Raw genomic sequence first — 16275 nt, forward strand, 5'->3', positions numbered from 1 at the left:
GCGGTAAAATACCATTCATTAAATTTAGAGGCGCGCCCATAAATATCATATAGGCTTTATTAAAAATGACTGTACATTCAATTCATAATTGAAGTTTTCTCGTCGTCAGGAACTACATGTAGTCTAGATACTTTTGCGCTTTAGATGACGATAGATGAGATTGCTTTACATTTAATTCAAAATATGGAGGAATATAATAATTGACCATTAACCAAAACCTGCATGGCATAAACCCTGTGTGAGGTTCAAAGGGCGTGTCATAAAAGCCGAACCAGGAGCTTTGAGAGCCCGCCTCTTACTGTCTATGACTGGCTGTTTTCTTCCCGTTTGTGAAAAACACTATTCTGATTGGCTAAACCAGGTATCCATCAGCCGTGATAGGCATTGGTGTACATGATGTGTTTTCAGAAATGAAACCAAATGTCGCCTCAGACTCAAAAAGAAACACGAAAACAAAACCTAGACGTCTTCCAAAAAAGGGCTCGGCAATTCTCCTTGACGTGTCAAAGGTAGGCTGCGACAGACTAATAGTCGAGTGTAGTATGAAAATATAGAGCTAAATCATTGTGATGTTTCTGTCGATCTGCCTTAAACAAGTACATTTTTTTCAACAATAGCATTTTGCCAGTATCCTGAGAACCAAATAATCTTCACGGTTTCGGTTCTTTCTAGGATAGCACATCTGCCTGCGCTTTCCCGGGATGCCTAGCTAACGTTACACAGTGTGTGTGTGCTTTATAAAATCATTGCTATATTGCAAGCAGTGGGATAGGTTTATCGTTGCAATTTCATAATATTAGAAATGTAAATGTTCCATGTTCTCTTTCTGTAGGGTGAAATGTAAGCGGCAATCCCCTAACGTGTAATAATCCTGGAATGGAGCTAATCTATGCTTGGTCAACAAAGGTGGGCCATTTTCTTGTATGTAGGCCTAAATACGTGTAGCCGAATCATTTTCCAGGTAAGCTATTTGCTGAGGACTCGAAGATGCAACAATGTTTACACTTACATGTAGATTATAGCATAGGAGGAGGCTGCGTGTCATTGTCGCCTTTCAAAAGACAAGCTGGATCAGGAATTCCCATTGTATATCAATTAAAGCCACGCTGCGCACGTTGGTCGAAAATCATTAATACACTTGGTTTTTGACGCTCGCAATTTGTCAGGGGAGTAAAATTAGAGCCGTAGGCTATAATGTGGTTTAAAACGCTGTCTGTCTCAATGTCTGTGGTTGTGATTCCGCTCGAGTCGCAGAGCACGTTTCGCAACACTGTCCATTGTGTCAGCGTTCTGCCAGTGACATGTCTACATTGGCCAACATGATTAACGTAGGCTGTTGTATACTAGGCAAACGGTCATGGAACTTTTGTGGTATTATGGCCTATTATTTGCTGCAAGAATTGCTTTTGTGTGCCTATATCCACACCTGTCAGTTGTCTGTCTGTCGTGTCTTTCAAGCATTGCTACATCCGGGTTCCAGTGATGGATGGAGCACAGGTGTGGTATGGCTTATTTACGTGTATGGCTTCCTTTCCTCGCCTCCTCTCCTTTATTTACTTTCATGTGAGGAGCCGGATAGGTGGATGTCTGAAAGAGGCTCCCTCTGTTACTCAATCCAGTGCAGATGAGGGAAGAGAAAGACACAGTCTGTATTACAATAACCATCTGTGGATTTATGGCACTGATCTCTCTTTCTCTCTCTCCCACCCTTTCTGTGGTCCACTGGTCCAATCAGTAGCTAGGGGCTTGATTGCTGGGGGTAACTGAAGCTGTGGTTACCATGGCGGCACACTTTGACACAGAGTACCAGCGCCTAGAGGCTTCATACAGTGACTCTCCAACCGGAGAGGAGAACCTACTGGTGCACGTACCTGACGGAAACAAGTGTAAAGCTCTTAAGTAGATGCACACACACACACACACACACACACACACACACACACACACACACACACACTAACCTGTTTTTGTTGTTGACTGTTCTCTGCAGCCCCGTGGCACCACATAGAGAACCTGGACCTGTTCTTCCAGAGGATATCCTTTTACCCCTCTGTGTCTCTGTACTCCCAGATCATTCACTACTACAACTACCCCAGGGGTTATTTTAAGACCAGGAGGGTCAACACCTTCCAGGAGAAAAATACAATCTGGTGTGTAAGAGCAGGGCTGGAATAAAAGCCTGCATGCCCACTAGCTCTCCAGGAGGAAGAATGTTGAGCTGGTGACCTGAGTTAATACTATAGCCGACTAGACTTTCATTATGAGAGGACACATGCTACTTTTATGTCATCATCTGATCCTTGACCCCTGACACGTCTATAACCTGCACCAGAAGAATGGCTTCACCTGTATGCTGCTGGGAGAGGTCTTTGAGCTGGTGTAAGTACACTGTGTGTGTGTATGTGTGTGTGTGTCTTCTATGTGGTCCATGTCGGTGTCCTGAGGGGTCATTTTTAACTTTTTTCTCTCTCTCTCTCCTCTTTCCCCCTTTCTCCCCCTCTGTAGCCAGTTGCTGTTTGTGGTAGGATTCACAGTCTTCTTGGCTAACTGTGTGGACTATGACATTCTGTTCGCTAACAAGTTTGTCAACCACACCGACTCCTCCAAAGTCACACTGCCTGACGCCTTCCTGCCTGTGGACGTCTGCAGCGCAAGGTAAGGCTTATAAACACTTCATAAATTCAGTATAAACACTTTATTAACAGATCTTTAGCACTCAAGTTGATAAGGAATGCTGGAAATTGTCCTTACTGCTTGTTGTTTTCCCACCGGTATCCGTGACAACCTGTTTGTTTTCCCGCCAGTATCCATGCCAACCCGCTTGTAGTTTTCCCGCCAGTATCCATGACAACCTGATTGTTGTTTTCCCCGCCAGTATCCGTGACAATGTGGCAGTGATGTTTGTGTTGATGATATCTGGAGTGTTCTGGCTGCATCGCCTCATCAAGTTCATCTACAACGTCTGCTGCTACTGGGAGATACGCTCCTTCTACACCAACGCACTCAAGATGAGCATGGTGAGTGTGTGTGTGTGTGTGTGTCTGTCTGCGTGTCTTCAACCTACTGGTTCAACTACTGATCTCCACCCCGCCTCTCCTTCTCCCCTCCCCCTCTCCTCCTCCTTGTCTCCTCCTCCCCTCCCCCCTCTAGGCAGAGCTGCCATACTTCACATGGCAGGAGGTTCAGGCCCGGATCGTTGAGATCCAGAAGGAACACCAGATCTGTATCCACAAGAAAGAACTCACAGAACTGGACATATACCACCGTATCCTGCGCTTCAAAAACTACATGGTGTGTCTGTGTGCACTCATGTGTGTTTGTGTTATTGTCAGAGTACAGCTTCTTTACCATTCCTCGCTTGTACTCCTGCTACTGAACCACCTGTCAATCAAAAACAACAACACCTAAATCCCTTTCTTCTTCCTCCAGGTTGCCATGGTAAATAAGTCCCTCCTTCCTGTGCGTTTCCGCCCGCCACTGCTCGGGGAGAGTGTGTTTTACACCCGCGGCCTCAAGTACAACTTTGAACTCATCTTCTTCTGGGGGCCAGGTTGGTGTGTGTGTGTGTGTGTGTGTGTGTGTGTTTTGTAGTTTGTGCTTGTGCTTGGTACGCTTTGTTTGGTACACTTTTCACTAGTGATGCACCGATATGACATTTTTGGCCGATACCGATATCCAATATTTTCCTTGCCCAAAAAAACCCCATATCGATTATTAAACATTTTAGTGGCAAGCATTCTAGTACAGTTAAATAGTTATCACACATGGACGCATCGGTCTAAGGCACTGCATCTCAGTGCAAGAGGCGTCACTACAGTCCCTGGTTCGAATCCAGGCTGTATCACATCCGGCCGTGATTGGGAGTCCTATAGGGCGGCGCACAATTGGCCCGGTGTCGTCCAGGTTTGGCCGGGGTAGGGTGTCATTGTAAATCAGAATTTGTTCTTAACTGAGTAGTTAAATATAGGTTACACACACACACACACACACACACCCCACACTGACCAAAAATGTATGGTTGGCATTTATGTATGTCCTCATTAGCAGTAAAAACATAATCAAAACCTATTTATTTCACTTACTTGCGGTGCTCTTTCGTTGTTCATTTGTTCAGTTGTTTCATTCTCAACCAGGATTTCTATGGAACGCCGTTTGTGTCTTTGCGTGTCAAAAAAGATACACGTCAAATAACACTACTTGATGTGTCAAATAAGCTTGTTGACCAATCAGGACCTGAATATGACTGCAGGTCACATAATCATTTAACGCGTTCATACATTTTTTGACGTAGTTATTACACATTGATTACACTATCACTCTTATTTCATATGTCACAACGATTCATCGATACGTGTGCTATGAATCTGGTAAACTTGTCTCGCGCACCTACAGTGCTGGTCATAAAAAAGCTAGCTAGCTGATGGATGCAAACAATGTTCTTCCCCAAAAACAGCAAAACGATATCTGTTTCAGTAGCTATAGTTAGCGTTCTGAATATATAGCTAGGTGTCACCATCCAAAATAACCCTAATTTATAAGACCGTTCTTAATTGATTAATGGTGGTCGGACCCATCTATGGGAAGCTAGCCACAATAGTGGACTTTGCGGGTAACCTTCAAAATAAAAGTTTGTCATTGACTGTGATACAAATAGTAGAATTATGCCATAATTGAATAGATCATGCTAAACAAGGTTGGAATGTTGTTATATAAAATCAACAAAAGACAATAATTTGTTAATTTGAAAAATCTGTTAATCACACTGGATGTATTATACTTTAGAATTGCATTGGGGGCATACTTATTTCACTGTACAGCCTTACCTGTGGATTAATGACATGGGGTATCAGTCTACTCGGTGACACCCAGAGAACATTAGTGTTGTAGCTCTTATTGCGTGACTCTGAAACAACTGTGAATTGAGCCACATTTGTTGTCAACCTATGTGTATTGAACACTATTCCCGAGGAAAAACCATACTGCGTGGATGTTTTGGGGTCTGGAAAAAATATATTGGGTATTGAGTAGACTGATACCCCATTTCATTGATCCCCAAACCTTAGGTAAAGCTGTACAGTGCAATATGAATGTCAATACACACAATAGGCTGACTGGGGAGGTGGTTTCACACAGTCACTGTCCCGCGATAATAGCTACAATGCTAATATTTGCGTAAACTCTTCAGTTGTGTTCTGTGGGTGTCACCGAGTAGACTGATACCCCATTTCATTGCTTCACATTCCAACCTTGTTTAACATGATCTAGTCTAAATGTGGCATGATTCCACCAATTGTAACCTTCTGCATCACTTTCAAAGAGGTACTTTTATTTTGAAGGCAAACCGCAAATTCCACTATTGTGCCTAATCCTTATTGTGGCTAGACTCACAACACCTAACCCAGGCCCAGTTGAGCCTCACTAGTCAGGTGAAGCTAGCTGGCTGCATATAACGTTATCTTTGGGCAAAAGGGTTAAGTAGCTGGCTAGCTAGCAATGAGGAATCGGCCTAGAAGCGGCCCTCTTCTGGGGGACCGGAACTGATTGAACCGGGTGTCGGACAGAATCAAAATGAATGACTGCCTAGAATTGGCCCAAGTACATCGGGCCGTTTCCGTCTACCAGAATTCAGCCGACTTCGCCGGCATCTTACCAGAATCCCCCTAGAAGCGGCACGATGCAAATTTAAATAAATGTATACAAAATTACACCATTTTAGTCATTTTAAATATGAATATTATACATTTTATACATACAAATTATACCCATCCACAAAAAAATATTTTGTCTTGGAGGAATCACCTGGTGACTGTGTCAGCGTGCATGCCCCTGGCCCGCCACAGGAGTCGCTACAGCGTGATGAGACCAGGACATCCTGACCGGTCAAACCCTCCCCTAGCTCGGATGACGCTGGGTCAATTGTGCATCGCCTCATGGTTCTGGGGAGGTTGTGGTCGGCACGGTTCTCAAACCAGCATCTGTAGCAACGCCGTTTGCACTGCGATGCAGTGTCTTAGACCGCTGCGCCACTCGGGAGGCTCGATCCACAACGTTTTTAATGCTTATCAATTGCCTTAAAGAATGAAATGAGAAAATATGGAAAAATAAATAATGAAATGTTAATTATGTAATCTTCTGCCAGAGGCCTGAGCCCCAAGTTATACATTTGGGTCAGATAACTCACACCGGAATCGGCCCGAGCTCAATCCCCACATCCTAGCCATAAGTAATACTGCTCGGGCCACACGATGTCAGGCCGAGTCTGACTCTCAGCCGAGTGCCCCGTCTCTCAGCCGGAATCAGCCCAGATCCACTGAATCAGCCCAGATCCAGATCCACTGAGCTAGTTATTTATTTTCACGAACTGAAGTTTCGATTTCAATAACCAAACGACAAGTGGCAACCTAGCTAATACTTACTCACAAGGATTCCTAAATCACTGCTAAGAATAACTGGTCATTGTTTTCAGGCTGGAAGTATTGGTGCTAGCTAGGTATCAAGCTAAAGCTAGCTAGCTACCCCAGATGTTGCGGTTGAACAAATGATGCTTTATTACCAATGCAGTATTGTAAACACATCGTTCGTGGCCGGGGTTGGCTTGTTTACAGACTTTTTTTGTACAGCTTTGACAGTGCGACTTATAGACAGGTGTTATTTGACGTGTCAAATTAAAAGCTTATTTAACGCGTCAAATAGTGTTATTGTCAAGTAGTGTTATTTGACGTGTATCTTTTTTGACACGCAAAGACCCAAACGGCGTTCCATAGTATGTCGTGAAGCCAATAGCAGTGACGCTGAAAAATAGCGCACTTGGTAGTATGTACCGGCGCTCGACCAGTCGCGTAAGCCAACATCACCCACGACAGAGAACGGTTGATTGTCAAGGGCAATGAATTCCATTATCTTGGCGTTAATGGATTTGGCCTTTTGAGTTGTCTCGCTGAAAATCTCTTACTCTTTCAAATGTCTGCTGGACTTGTTGACTGCCATCTACCTACGTTTATATAGGTATGTACCTCATCTACCTACGTTTATATAGGTATGTACCTCATCTACCTACGTTAAATAGGTATGTAACTCATCTACCTACGTTTATATAGGTATGTACCTCATCTACCTACGTTTAAATAGGTATGTACCTCATCTACCTACGTTTATATAGGTATGTACCTCATCTACCTACGTTTATATAGGTATGTACCTCATCTACCTACGTTTAAATAGGTATGTACCTCATCTACCTACGTTTATATAGGTATGTACCTCATCTACCTACGTTTATATAGGTATGTACCTCATCTACCTACGTTTAAATAGGTATGTACCTCATCTACCTACGTTTATATAGGTATGTACCTCATCTACCTACGTTTAAATAGGTATGTACCTCATCTACCTACGTTTATATAGGTATGTACCTCATCTACCTACGTTTATATAGGTATGTACCTCATCTACCTACGTTTATATAGGTATGTACCTCATCTACCTACGTTTAAATAGGTATGTACCTCATCTACCTACGTTTATATAGGTATGTACCTCATCTACCTATGTTTATATAGGTATGTACCTCATCTACCTACGTTTAAATAGGTATGTACCTCATCTACCTACGTTTATATAGGTATGTACCTCATCTACCTACGTTTATATAGGTATGTACCTCATCTACCTACGTTTAAATAGGTATGCACGTCAGCTTTGACATCAGTTTTGCACATTGGCGTTGAACTAGACATCGGGCCGATACCGATGTCGCCGTTTTTAGCTAATATCGGCTGATTCCGATATGTTCACCAATTTTGTATATTGTGCATCCCTACTTTTCACCTCCCTCTCTCTCTGTGTCTCTCTCTCTCTCTCTCTCTCTCTCTCTCTCTCTCTCTCTCTCTGTCTCTCTCTCTGTGTCTCTCTCTCTCTCTCTGTGTCTCTCTCTCTCTCTCTCTCACCCCCTCTTCCCAGGCTCTCTGTTTGAGAGTGAGTGGAGTTTGAAGCCGCAGTATAAGAGAGGTGGTAACAGGTTGGAGCTGGCAGACAAACTGGCATCACGTATACTGTGGATCGGCATCGCCAACCTCTTACTCTGTCCTGTCGTACTGGTCTGGCAAATACTGTATGCCTTCTTCAGCTATACAGAGGTAGGGACACGCACACACCGCTGTGCTCCGTTATGGAGGTGTAGCAGATGCTGTAAAGCTCATTTAATTGTGTGTGTGTGTTTGTGCGTGCGTGTAGGTGATAAAGCGTGAGCCAGGTAGTTTGGGAGCGAGGTGTTGGTCTCTGTACGGTCGATGTTACCTTCGTCACTTCAATGAGCTGGACCACGAACTGATGTCACGGCTCAGCAAGGGCTACAAAGTAGGAATGAACACACACACACACACACATAAAAGGTGTGTAAGGTAATTTTTGTGAAATTGATAAACTGATTCTTGTCTGTTGCTGTCAGTGGTGTCTAAATGCCAGATGTTCTTCACTTCCGTGCGTGTGTCCCACCTCCAGGCGTCCTCTAGGTATATGAACTGCTTCCTGTCCCCGTTGCTGACAGTGGTGGCTAAGAACGTGGCGTTTTTTGCTGGCTCCCTATTGGCTGTCCTCATTGCGCTGACCATCTACGACGAAGACGTCCTCGCCGTGGAACACGTCCTGTCGTCCATCACCCTGCTGGGAGTGTGTATCACTGTCTGCAGGTGTGTGTGTGTCTGTCTCTGTGTGTGTCTATCTGTGTGTGTGTGTGTGTTTGTTTGTCTGTGTGCTAGGTTATTTTGAAGGGTTTGGTACATTCTTTCACACTCTCCCTCTCTCCTCAGGTCTTTTATCCCAGACAAACACCTGGTCTACTGTCCAGAGCAGCTGCTCAGGTTGATCCTGGCTCACATCCACTACATGCCAGACCACTGGCAGGGCAACGCCCATCGCTACGAGACACGAGACCAGTTCTCACAGCTCTTCCAGTACAAGGCTGTGAGTAGCACTATAGCCACCCTTTATAAAGCATGAACTTATGAGTCATTTCTGAAGCACATAGCATATTCCTCTCTACCTGACCAGAGCCTTTATTCACAAAGCGTCTACGATTAGAAGTGCTGGTCTAGGATCAGTGTTCCCTTTTAAGGTTGTAATGAAGACGATTATGTACAGGGGCGATGTTTTAACCTTTCCTCTGCCTGTCCAGGTGTTTATCCTAGAGGAGCTGACCAGCCCCCTGGTGACTCCCTTCATCCTGATCTTCAGTCTGAGGAGGAAGTCTCTGGAGATCATTGACTTCTTCAGGAACTTCACCGTGGAGGTGGTAGGGGTGGGAGACACCTGCTCCTTCGCTCAGATGGACATCAGACAGCACGGACACCCTGCAGTGAGACTCTCTCTCTCTCACACACACACACGCACACACGCACACACACACACGCACACACACACAGATGGGCAATGCATAAATAGTGACTCTCTTTCCCTCTGTCTCACCCTTTCCCGTCCCTAACTCCTTCCTTCTCTCCTTTCTCTTACTTCTTCCTCCCTCCAGTGGATGTCTGAGGGGAAGACAGAGGCATCTATTTACCAACAGGCGGAGGATGGGAAGACTGAGCTGTCCCTGATGCATTTTGCCATCACCAACCCCCAGTGGCAGCCCCCCACCGAGACCACTCACTTCATCAGCCAGCTGAAGGAGAGAGTACAGAGAGAGACTACAGGAGACAGACAGACACTCACCTCACTGTCCGGGTCAGAGGTAGGGAGACAGACACACTCTCACCTCACTGTCCGGGTCAGAGGTAGGGAAACAGGCACACTCTCACCTCACTGTCCGGGTCAGAGGTAGGGAAACAGACACACTCTCACCTCACTGTCCGGGTCAGAGGTAGGGAAACAGACACACTCTCACCTCACTGTCTGGGTCAAAGGTAGGGAAACAGGCACACTCTCACCTCACTGTCCGGGTCAGAGGTAGGGAAACAGACACACTCTCACCTCACTGTCCGGGTCAGAGGTAGGGAAACAGACACACTCTCACCTCACTGTCCGGGTCAGAGGTAGGGAAACAGACACACTCTCACCTCACTGTCCGGGTCAGAGGTAGGGAAACAGACACACTCTCACCTCACTGTCGGGGTCAGAGGTAGGGAGACAGACACACTCTCACCTCACTGTCCGGGTCAGAGGTAGGGAGACAGACACACTCCCACCTCACTGTCAGAGGTAGGGAGACACTCTCACCTCACTGTCGGGGTCAGAGGTAGGGAGACAGACACACTCTCACCTCACTGTTGGGGTCAGAGGTAGGGAGACAGACACACTCTCACCTCATTGTCTGGGTCAGAGGTAGGGAGACAGACACACTCTCACCTCACTGTCGGGGTCAGAGGTAGGGAGACAGACAGACATGCCAATACATACATTGACACTTCAATTTTGATCTCAAGTTTAACATTGTATACATTTCTGAGTTTTTTTGTTTACACTGGTGTTAAAGGTAAAAATCAAATTCTCTGTCTCTTTCTGTGTGTGTGTGTGTGTGTCTCGCTCACTCTCTCAGCCAAGGAGTCTGATAGCTAACTTCCTGGCAGGTCCCCCCTCATTGGCCTCTCTTCATCTGGGGCGGGACGGCTCCTTGACCGATCACGGGCCGGTGGGTGTTAGTGACGGGGCATCAGCCTTGCGCTCCCTCTCAGTCAGCAGCACGAGGGGCAGCTGTAGCTCCACCCATAGGTCGGCCGGACACGCCTCTTCTGCAAGCAGAGCCATGCCGGGATCGAGGTAAAGCCCACACTCCTCCCAAAACTAATCAAGCAATCTATCAACTAACCGTCAACTAACTCTCTTTCTCCCCCCCCCCCCCACCAGTACTGATGCTCGAACTGCTAGTTCAGGCAGTAGTGTGTGGGAAGGTCAACTGACTAGTCTCGTCCTATCAGAATACGCCTCCACGGAGATGAGCATCCACGCACTCTATATACATGAGGTCTGTCTGTCTGTCTGTCTGTCTGTCTGTCTGTCTGTCTGTCTGTCTGTCTGTGTCTGGATGGTTTTAAAAATGTTGCAATAAAGAGCGTCAAGTAAATGTCTCTCCCCCTTCCCTCCCCTCCCACTTCCTCTCTCCCCCTTCCCTCCCCTCCCACTTCCTCTCTCCCCCTTCCCCCCCCTCCCACTTCCTCTCCCCCCCCTTTTCCCTTTCTCTCCTCGCTCCCACTTCCTCTCTCTCCCACTTCCTCTCTCCCCCTTCCCTCCCCTCCCACTTCCTCTCTCCCCCTCCCCTCCCACTTCCTCTCTCCCTCTTCCCTCCCCTCCCACTTCCTCTCCCCCTCTTTTTCCCTCCCCTCCCACTTCCTCTCTCCCCCTCCTCTCCCACTTACTCTCTCCCGCTTCCCTCCCCTCCCACTTCCTCTCCCCCCTCTCCTTGTTCCCACTTCCCTCCCACTTCCTCTCTCCTTGTTCCCACTTCCCTCCCACTTCCTCTCTCCCCTCTCTCTCCTTGTTCCCACTTCCCTCCCACTTCCTCTCTCCTTGTTCCCACTTCCCTCCCACTTCCTCTCTCCCCTCTCTCTCCTTGTTCCCACTTCCTCTCTCCCCCTCTCCATCCCTCTATGTAGCTCCATAAGCAGCAGTCTGGAGGGGAGTTGTCCCGGCACACCTGGCACAGGCAGGACAGTGACGACAGTAGTGACAGCGTCACCGAGGAGGGGGGTTCAGGAGGAGGGAACCCTAACCCCCGAAACCCCATCCCCCGCTCACACACCTTCCCTATCTCCACCCCTATCTCCACCCCTGGCCCTATCCCCAGCTCTAACTCGGGCCCTAACCCTGACCGAGGTACCACACCGGGGCAGGAAGTGACACCACTCCAGAGCAACAGCCAGCGTCGCTCCGGGGGAAACACAGGTAACCATGACAACCATAAAAAAATGATACTCTCATTCCCTAATATGTAATGATATTGAAGATGACTGATATGGATCATACCGATATCACTGTGTGTGTGTCACTCCTCCAGACTCTGTTGGCCCGGGGGGCAGAGTGGTGAGGTCAGTGCGTGTGCCCATGGGGGGTTGGGCAGAGGACGGACGTGGAGGCCGACACCCCGACACTGTACCTGAGGAGGGCTCAGAGGACGACATGCCTCCCAACACTCACAAGGTATTTACACAAACACACACAGATCTTGTGTTTGTGTATGGGGTTCCATATCATTGTTTTCCCCTCTCCTCAGGTGACGTAACTGACCTGAGAGATCCCACCTACCTACCCACCCTCATCCTCATCCTACCAGAGAAGAACTTCCTGCTCATCTGTGAACTTTCGACCATGGCTTCACCTTTGACCCCAGATGGATAGACCTGCGGGATAGCAGCATGCCGTGTTATTCACTCTAGGCTAGAGAAAAACAATCGAGTAACCGTGTGAAGATGACAAGGACTTTTTCTTGACACCCTCCTTGGATGACACTTTAGCCAATCAAGTGACGGGTGGTTGATGACTTCATCATAACTGACAGCATGGAACCCGTAGCATATTTATCGGCTTTTATAGTTGCGTCCTAGACACTAATATAAGGTCAGCTTTATGGTTTCTCTCCGTAACGGTTAAGGTTAGGATTTAGGGAGGGTAAGCTGATCCTAGATCTGTGCCTAAGGGCAACTTCTATCCAGAAATTACTTTTTCTTCTTGCATTCATTTGAAAATCAGGTGTGGGTGTAAACTGCCAGTAATGTACCTTTTAAAAAAAAAAAAAAAGATTTAGTAGTTTGTCATTTTTTAATTCTTTGTTTTTTCCTCTTTGTGTTGTTTATATTTATTGCACTTTCAAGTATACCTACACTGGCACTAGGAATCCTAGGGGATTGGGCGGTAGATTGGTCTGCTAAAAGGTCTTTGTACAATCTTGTTGTACAAAGACCTCCTAGACATGAAGCAGGCACTAAACCGATATACACCGCGTGCATAGACATACTGGTATGAATCAAATCAGGACGCTGGACTGTTCTCAGTATATCATCGAGGTGGAGATGGTTAATAAATAGGGATATACAAGAAACGCGTCATAGTTATTGATTTTGTGTCATACAAACAATATTTTAAATGAAAGATGGCAAACTTACCGGGCTGGTTGGAACGTGTAACTTCAGCCTCTTCGGTGCCATATTTAAGCGCTTCAAGCGGCAATCCACAGTTGAAATGATACAAAGCACCCCTCACCACTGTTCCACTGTTTCAGTAAAAGGTTGAAGGATGGGGCTGGAAAAATGGAACCACACTCAAATTCATTGACAGAGCTGTGGATGCAAGGACTGACCATCCATTCCGTTTTTAACCATGTTTTGAGACGATACAGTATTTTTGTTACATTTACAAGTTTATATTTTGGCTTCTGATGGGGTACGACAGTTGAACTAAGCTCATGGGGCATTTATAACGAATACTCTCCAAGAATCAATGGGTTTATATCCAAAAATGGACATGTCCAAAAATTGGTATAGTAACTGCAGATTGCCCCTTTAAGCACAAACATCCCATAACAATACAGAAATGAACCTTCAATCAACACTAATAGCTGGATAGATTAGTCAGCATCAGACAAGTTGCATGTTTTTCTGCCCAACTGTCTGAGGCAGAAAGAATGCACCTTATTGACTTTTATTGAATCCAAAGGATGTCACTTTTCATTGTCAGTATATTGCTTTTGATCAGTTCATATTTGCATGACTTTATTTCAACCGGGGCTTGTGCCACCGGCAGAGAATTGAGGTTGAGATGCATGGTGATTTACAGCTGTTTTGTTTTTGTGGTTCACACTGACTCTGGACTCACAAGTAGACTAGCCTGGTTCCAGATCTGTTGAGGTGATGTATAACCAGCCCCCATATGGTCGACCATGCAGCACTAACAGATCTGGGACCAGGCTAAAGATGACAGATGCTTCCAATAGATACAGTCAGAGACTCTACAGCTGGGTATTCATTTCTAGATGGCAAAGGTTTGCAGCGCTGCTCGCTTCATTGATTGATATATTCATGTAATTGAGTGGCCAGCCAGAGAGTCCAATCTGAATCAGACCCTGGATGAAAATAGAAGGCAGACGTGGAGGAAGGGATCTGAATAATGGAAAAGGTCTCCTGGGACACAGTGGAACAAGTTTAACAACGAGGTAGTAGAATACCTGAGCTGACATATATATATAGCCTATCAGTTTTTGTTTTTATAGATTGTCCTGTAAATTGCCATTTTGTACAGTTGGAAATCATCAATAAAAATGTATTTAATAACTATAATTCAAGTTTAAGTTTTGTATGTACGGGATACACATGGTATACACCGTCCAATGAAATGCTTACTTGTAATAAATAAGAACATATAAGAACATAAAGTAAATGGAGCAGTAGAATAGGATAAACATTTAGCAGAAGTATAGGGTAACTTGGGGGAAAAACGCCCCCCTTAATTGGGCAGTTTTTATTTTTGGGGGTATAAGAACAGAAACTTTAGAAAGTGGGGGAAAACGCCCCTGTCTACGGGAAAATGCCCCCTTGAAGATGAATGTGTTCAAATCAATTTGAAATGTTTTATTGTGGCATTTGTTTTGTAATTGACTCTTAAAAGCTAATGTCTAGGTATCTTATTTTAATTGAATAAATAAAATATTGGAAAACAAAATGACATTGCACATCTCACTATTAATATCCTCACAATTACCAGCTTTCCATCCAACCTTTTTATGCTAGTAAAGTACATAAATGTCATGACAGGCCTGATTGAAACACTTTTCGGTTAACTTTCCAAATGTCGACAAAATAAAATAGGCTAGACAAGGTGAGATCTTTTTATGTTGGTAAAATGAATTATGCAAAAAATGTCGGTGGAAACCCTTTAATTCCAAATATTGATATAATAGCCATCATATTTAAGTAAACTTGGAGTCACGCGGGGTCCTTCCACTACGACTCATCGGGAAAGCATGCAGTTTATTAGGTTACATATTGAATAAATTATGATGAACTTCAAAGGGTATTGTAAAGTGCAAGGTGATGAGATTGATGCTCCTTTCCAAAATATCGAGGATCCTATTCTGGTGAGATGATAATCGGTGCATGGCTGCCGTTTGACAAATAAATATAATCTTGTTCTTTTGTCCATAATAATAATATCATCATGTAATCATGTAGGCCAGGGATGGGACACTCCAGTCCTTGGGGCCGGAGTGCTATCACCCTTTCCCTCATCCCTAGCAAACACAGCTGATTTAACTAATTTCATTCTAAACTGAAGATCATGATTACTTGATTATTGGAGTCAGGTGTGTTAGTTGGCAAAAGTGTGACACCAATCAAGCCCCAAGGACTGGAGTTGCCCATCGCTGACGTAAACCGTATATGTGCTCTATCTAACAGCGCGCTGATAGCACTGTTGACTAGAGCAGGGTTCCCCAATCTGATCCCTCCCCTCCCAGGGGCTCCCCCTGGGTGCCGGTTTTGGTTTTTGCCCTAGCACTACACAGCTGATTCAAATCATCAAAGCTTGATGATGAGTTGGTTATTTGAATCCGCTGTACAGTGAGTGCTAGGAAGAAGGGGGAAAAAAAGTGCACCCAGGGGAGATGAAGAAGGTTAAACCAAGGCCTTATACCTTTTAAAGGGTTAATACATGATGTTATGATAAACTGTAAGGTCTCCTCTTCAGGAGACGTGTGTGTGTGTTTGTGTGTGTGTGTGTGTGTGTGTGTGTGTGTGTGTGTGTGTGTGTGTGTGTGTGTGTGTGTGTGTGTGTGTGTGTGTTAACCTGTTTTTGAGTGTTGTGACCTTCAGACACTTTCAGAAGGCGTCTACATTCAGATTCCTCCTGTCTGGATCCCACTGGTTATCTGGTTTTCTGAGAACACAAGGCTGCCATAGACCTGATGAAACCAGCCCCCTGGCAGAAGATGCTTACACTCACATTGTTATGACTCTATACTATACTTGTGATGAAAGGTCAGGTTTCGGTCAAACCCACAGCTGAGTTTTTCTTTGCTAATAAGATGATAGCTGCTGTCAGGGGGAGGTCAGATTTATTAAAATGTTGTTGCTAGGGAAAGTTACGTAAGGGGGATTGGGGAGGCTATATGAGTTACAGGATGTCTTAGACATTTTGCAGAACTTGGGGAGAGCTACCATATACTGTTGTACTGTACTCTGTACCAACGCCTGCCTACAATAGTATTACTAAAAGGAGTATTTTAATAGTTAACAAGTCTGTGTTTCCTTTCCATACTAATGTATGTTTGATAATTATATAGACCTGATCATT

General features: G+C 45.2%; 1 protein-coding gene across 6 annotated transcripts; it reads left to right on the forward strand.

Moving 5' to 3' along the window:
- Positions 1-282: 282 nt before the first annotated feature.
- Positions 283-14264, forward strand: LOC110495766 (autophagy-related protein 9A). Of its 6 annotated transcripts, XM_090208031.1 has the most exons (21): positions 322-509; positions 833-961; positions 1459-1497; positions 1739-1886; positions 1991-2034; positions 2315-2379; positions 2506-2655; positions 2876-3017; positions 3151-3291; positions 3430-3550; positions 7963-8138; positions 8236-8358; positions 8503-8690; positions 8811-8964; positions 9176-9355; positions 9524-9730; positions 10535-10755; positions 10843-10960; positions 11589-11877; positions 11990-12132; positions 12206-14264. In XM_090208031.1, the coding sequence occupies exons 4-21, from the start codon at positions 1781-1783 to the stop codon at positions 12212-12214; spliced, it is 2577 nt and encodes an 858-aa protein (XP_090064157.1). In that variant the 5' UTR covers positions 322-509; positions 833-961; positions 1459-1497; positions 1739-1780; the 3' UTR covers positions 12215-14264. The 6 variants fall into 6 exon arrangements, with proteins under 6 accessions (XP_036808104.1, XP_090064157.1, XP_036808108.1 ...); XM_036952209.2 differs by lacking the exon at positions 1459-1497 and having other exon boundaries at positions 283-509; positions 833-906; XM_036952213.2 differs by lacking the exon at positions 1459-1497 and having other exon boundaries at positions 1736-1886.
- Positions 14265-16275: the final 2011 nt, after the last annotated feature.

Source organism: Oncorhynchus mykiss, chromosome 18, assembly GCF_057628025.1.
Source record: "Oncorhynchus mykiss isolate SJ-2025 chromosome 18, ASM5762802v1, whole genome shotgun sequence".
Taxonomy (NCBI): domain Eukaryota; kingdom Metazoa; phylum Chordata; class Actinopteri; order Salmoniformes; family Salmonidae; genus Oncorhynchus; species Oncorhynchus mykiss.

Bases quoted from the DNA above. Each gene is read 5' to 3' on its own strand.
- LOC110495766 (XM_036952209.2), top strand. From the start codon at position 1,781: ATGGCGGCACACTTTGACACAGAGTACCAGCGCCTAGAGGCTTCATAC. The intron at 2,656-2,875 runs GTAAGGCTTATA...TTTCCCCGCCAG, and splicing joins GTGGACGTCTGCAGCGCAAG to TATCCGTGACAATGTGGCAG. The intron at 3,292-3,429 runs GTGTGTCTGTGT...TTCTTCCTCCAG, and splicing joins TGCGCTTCAAAAACTACATG to GTTGCCATGGTAAATAAGTC.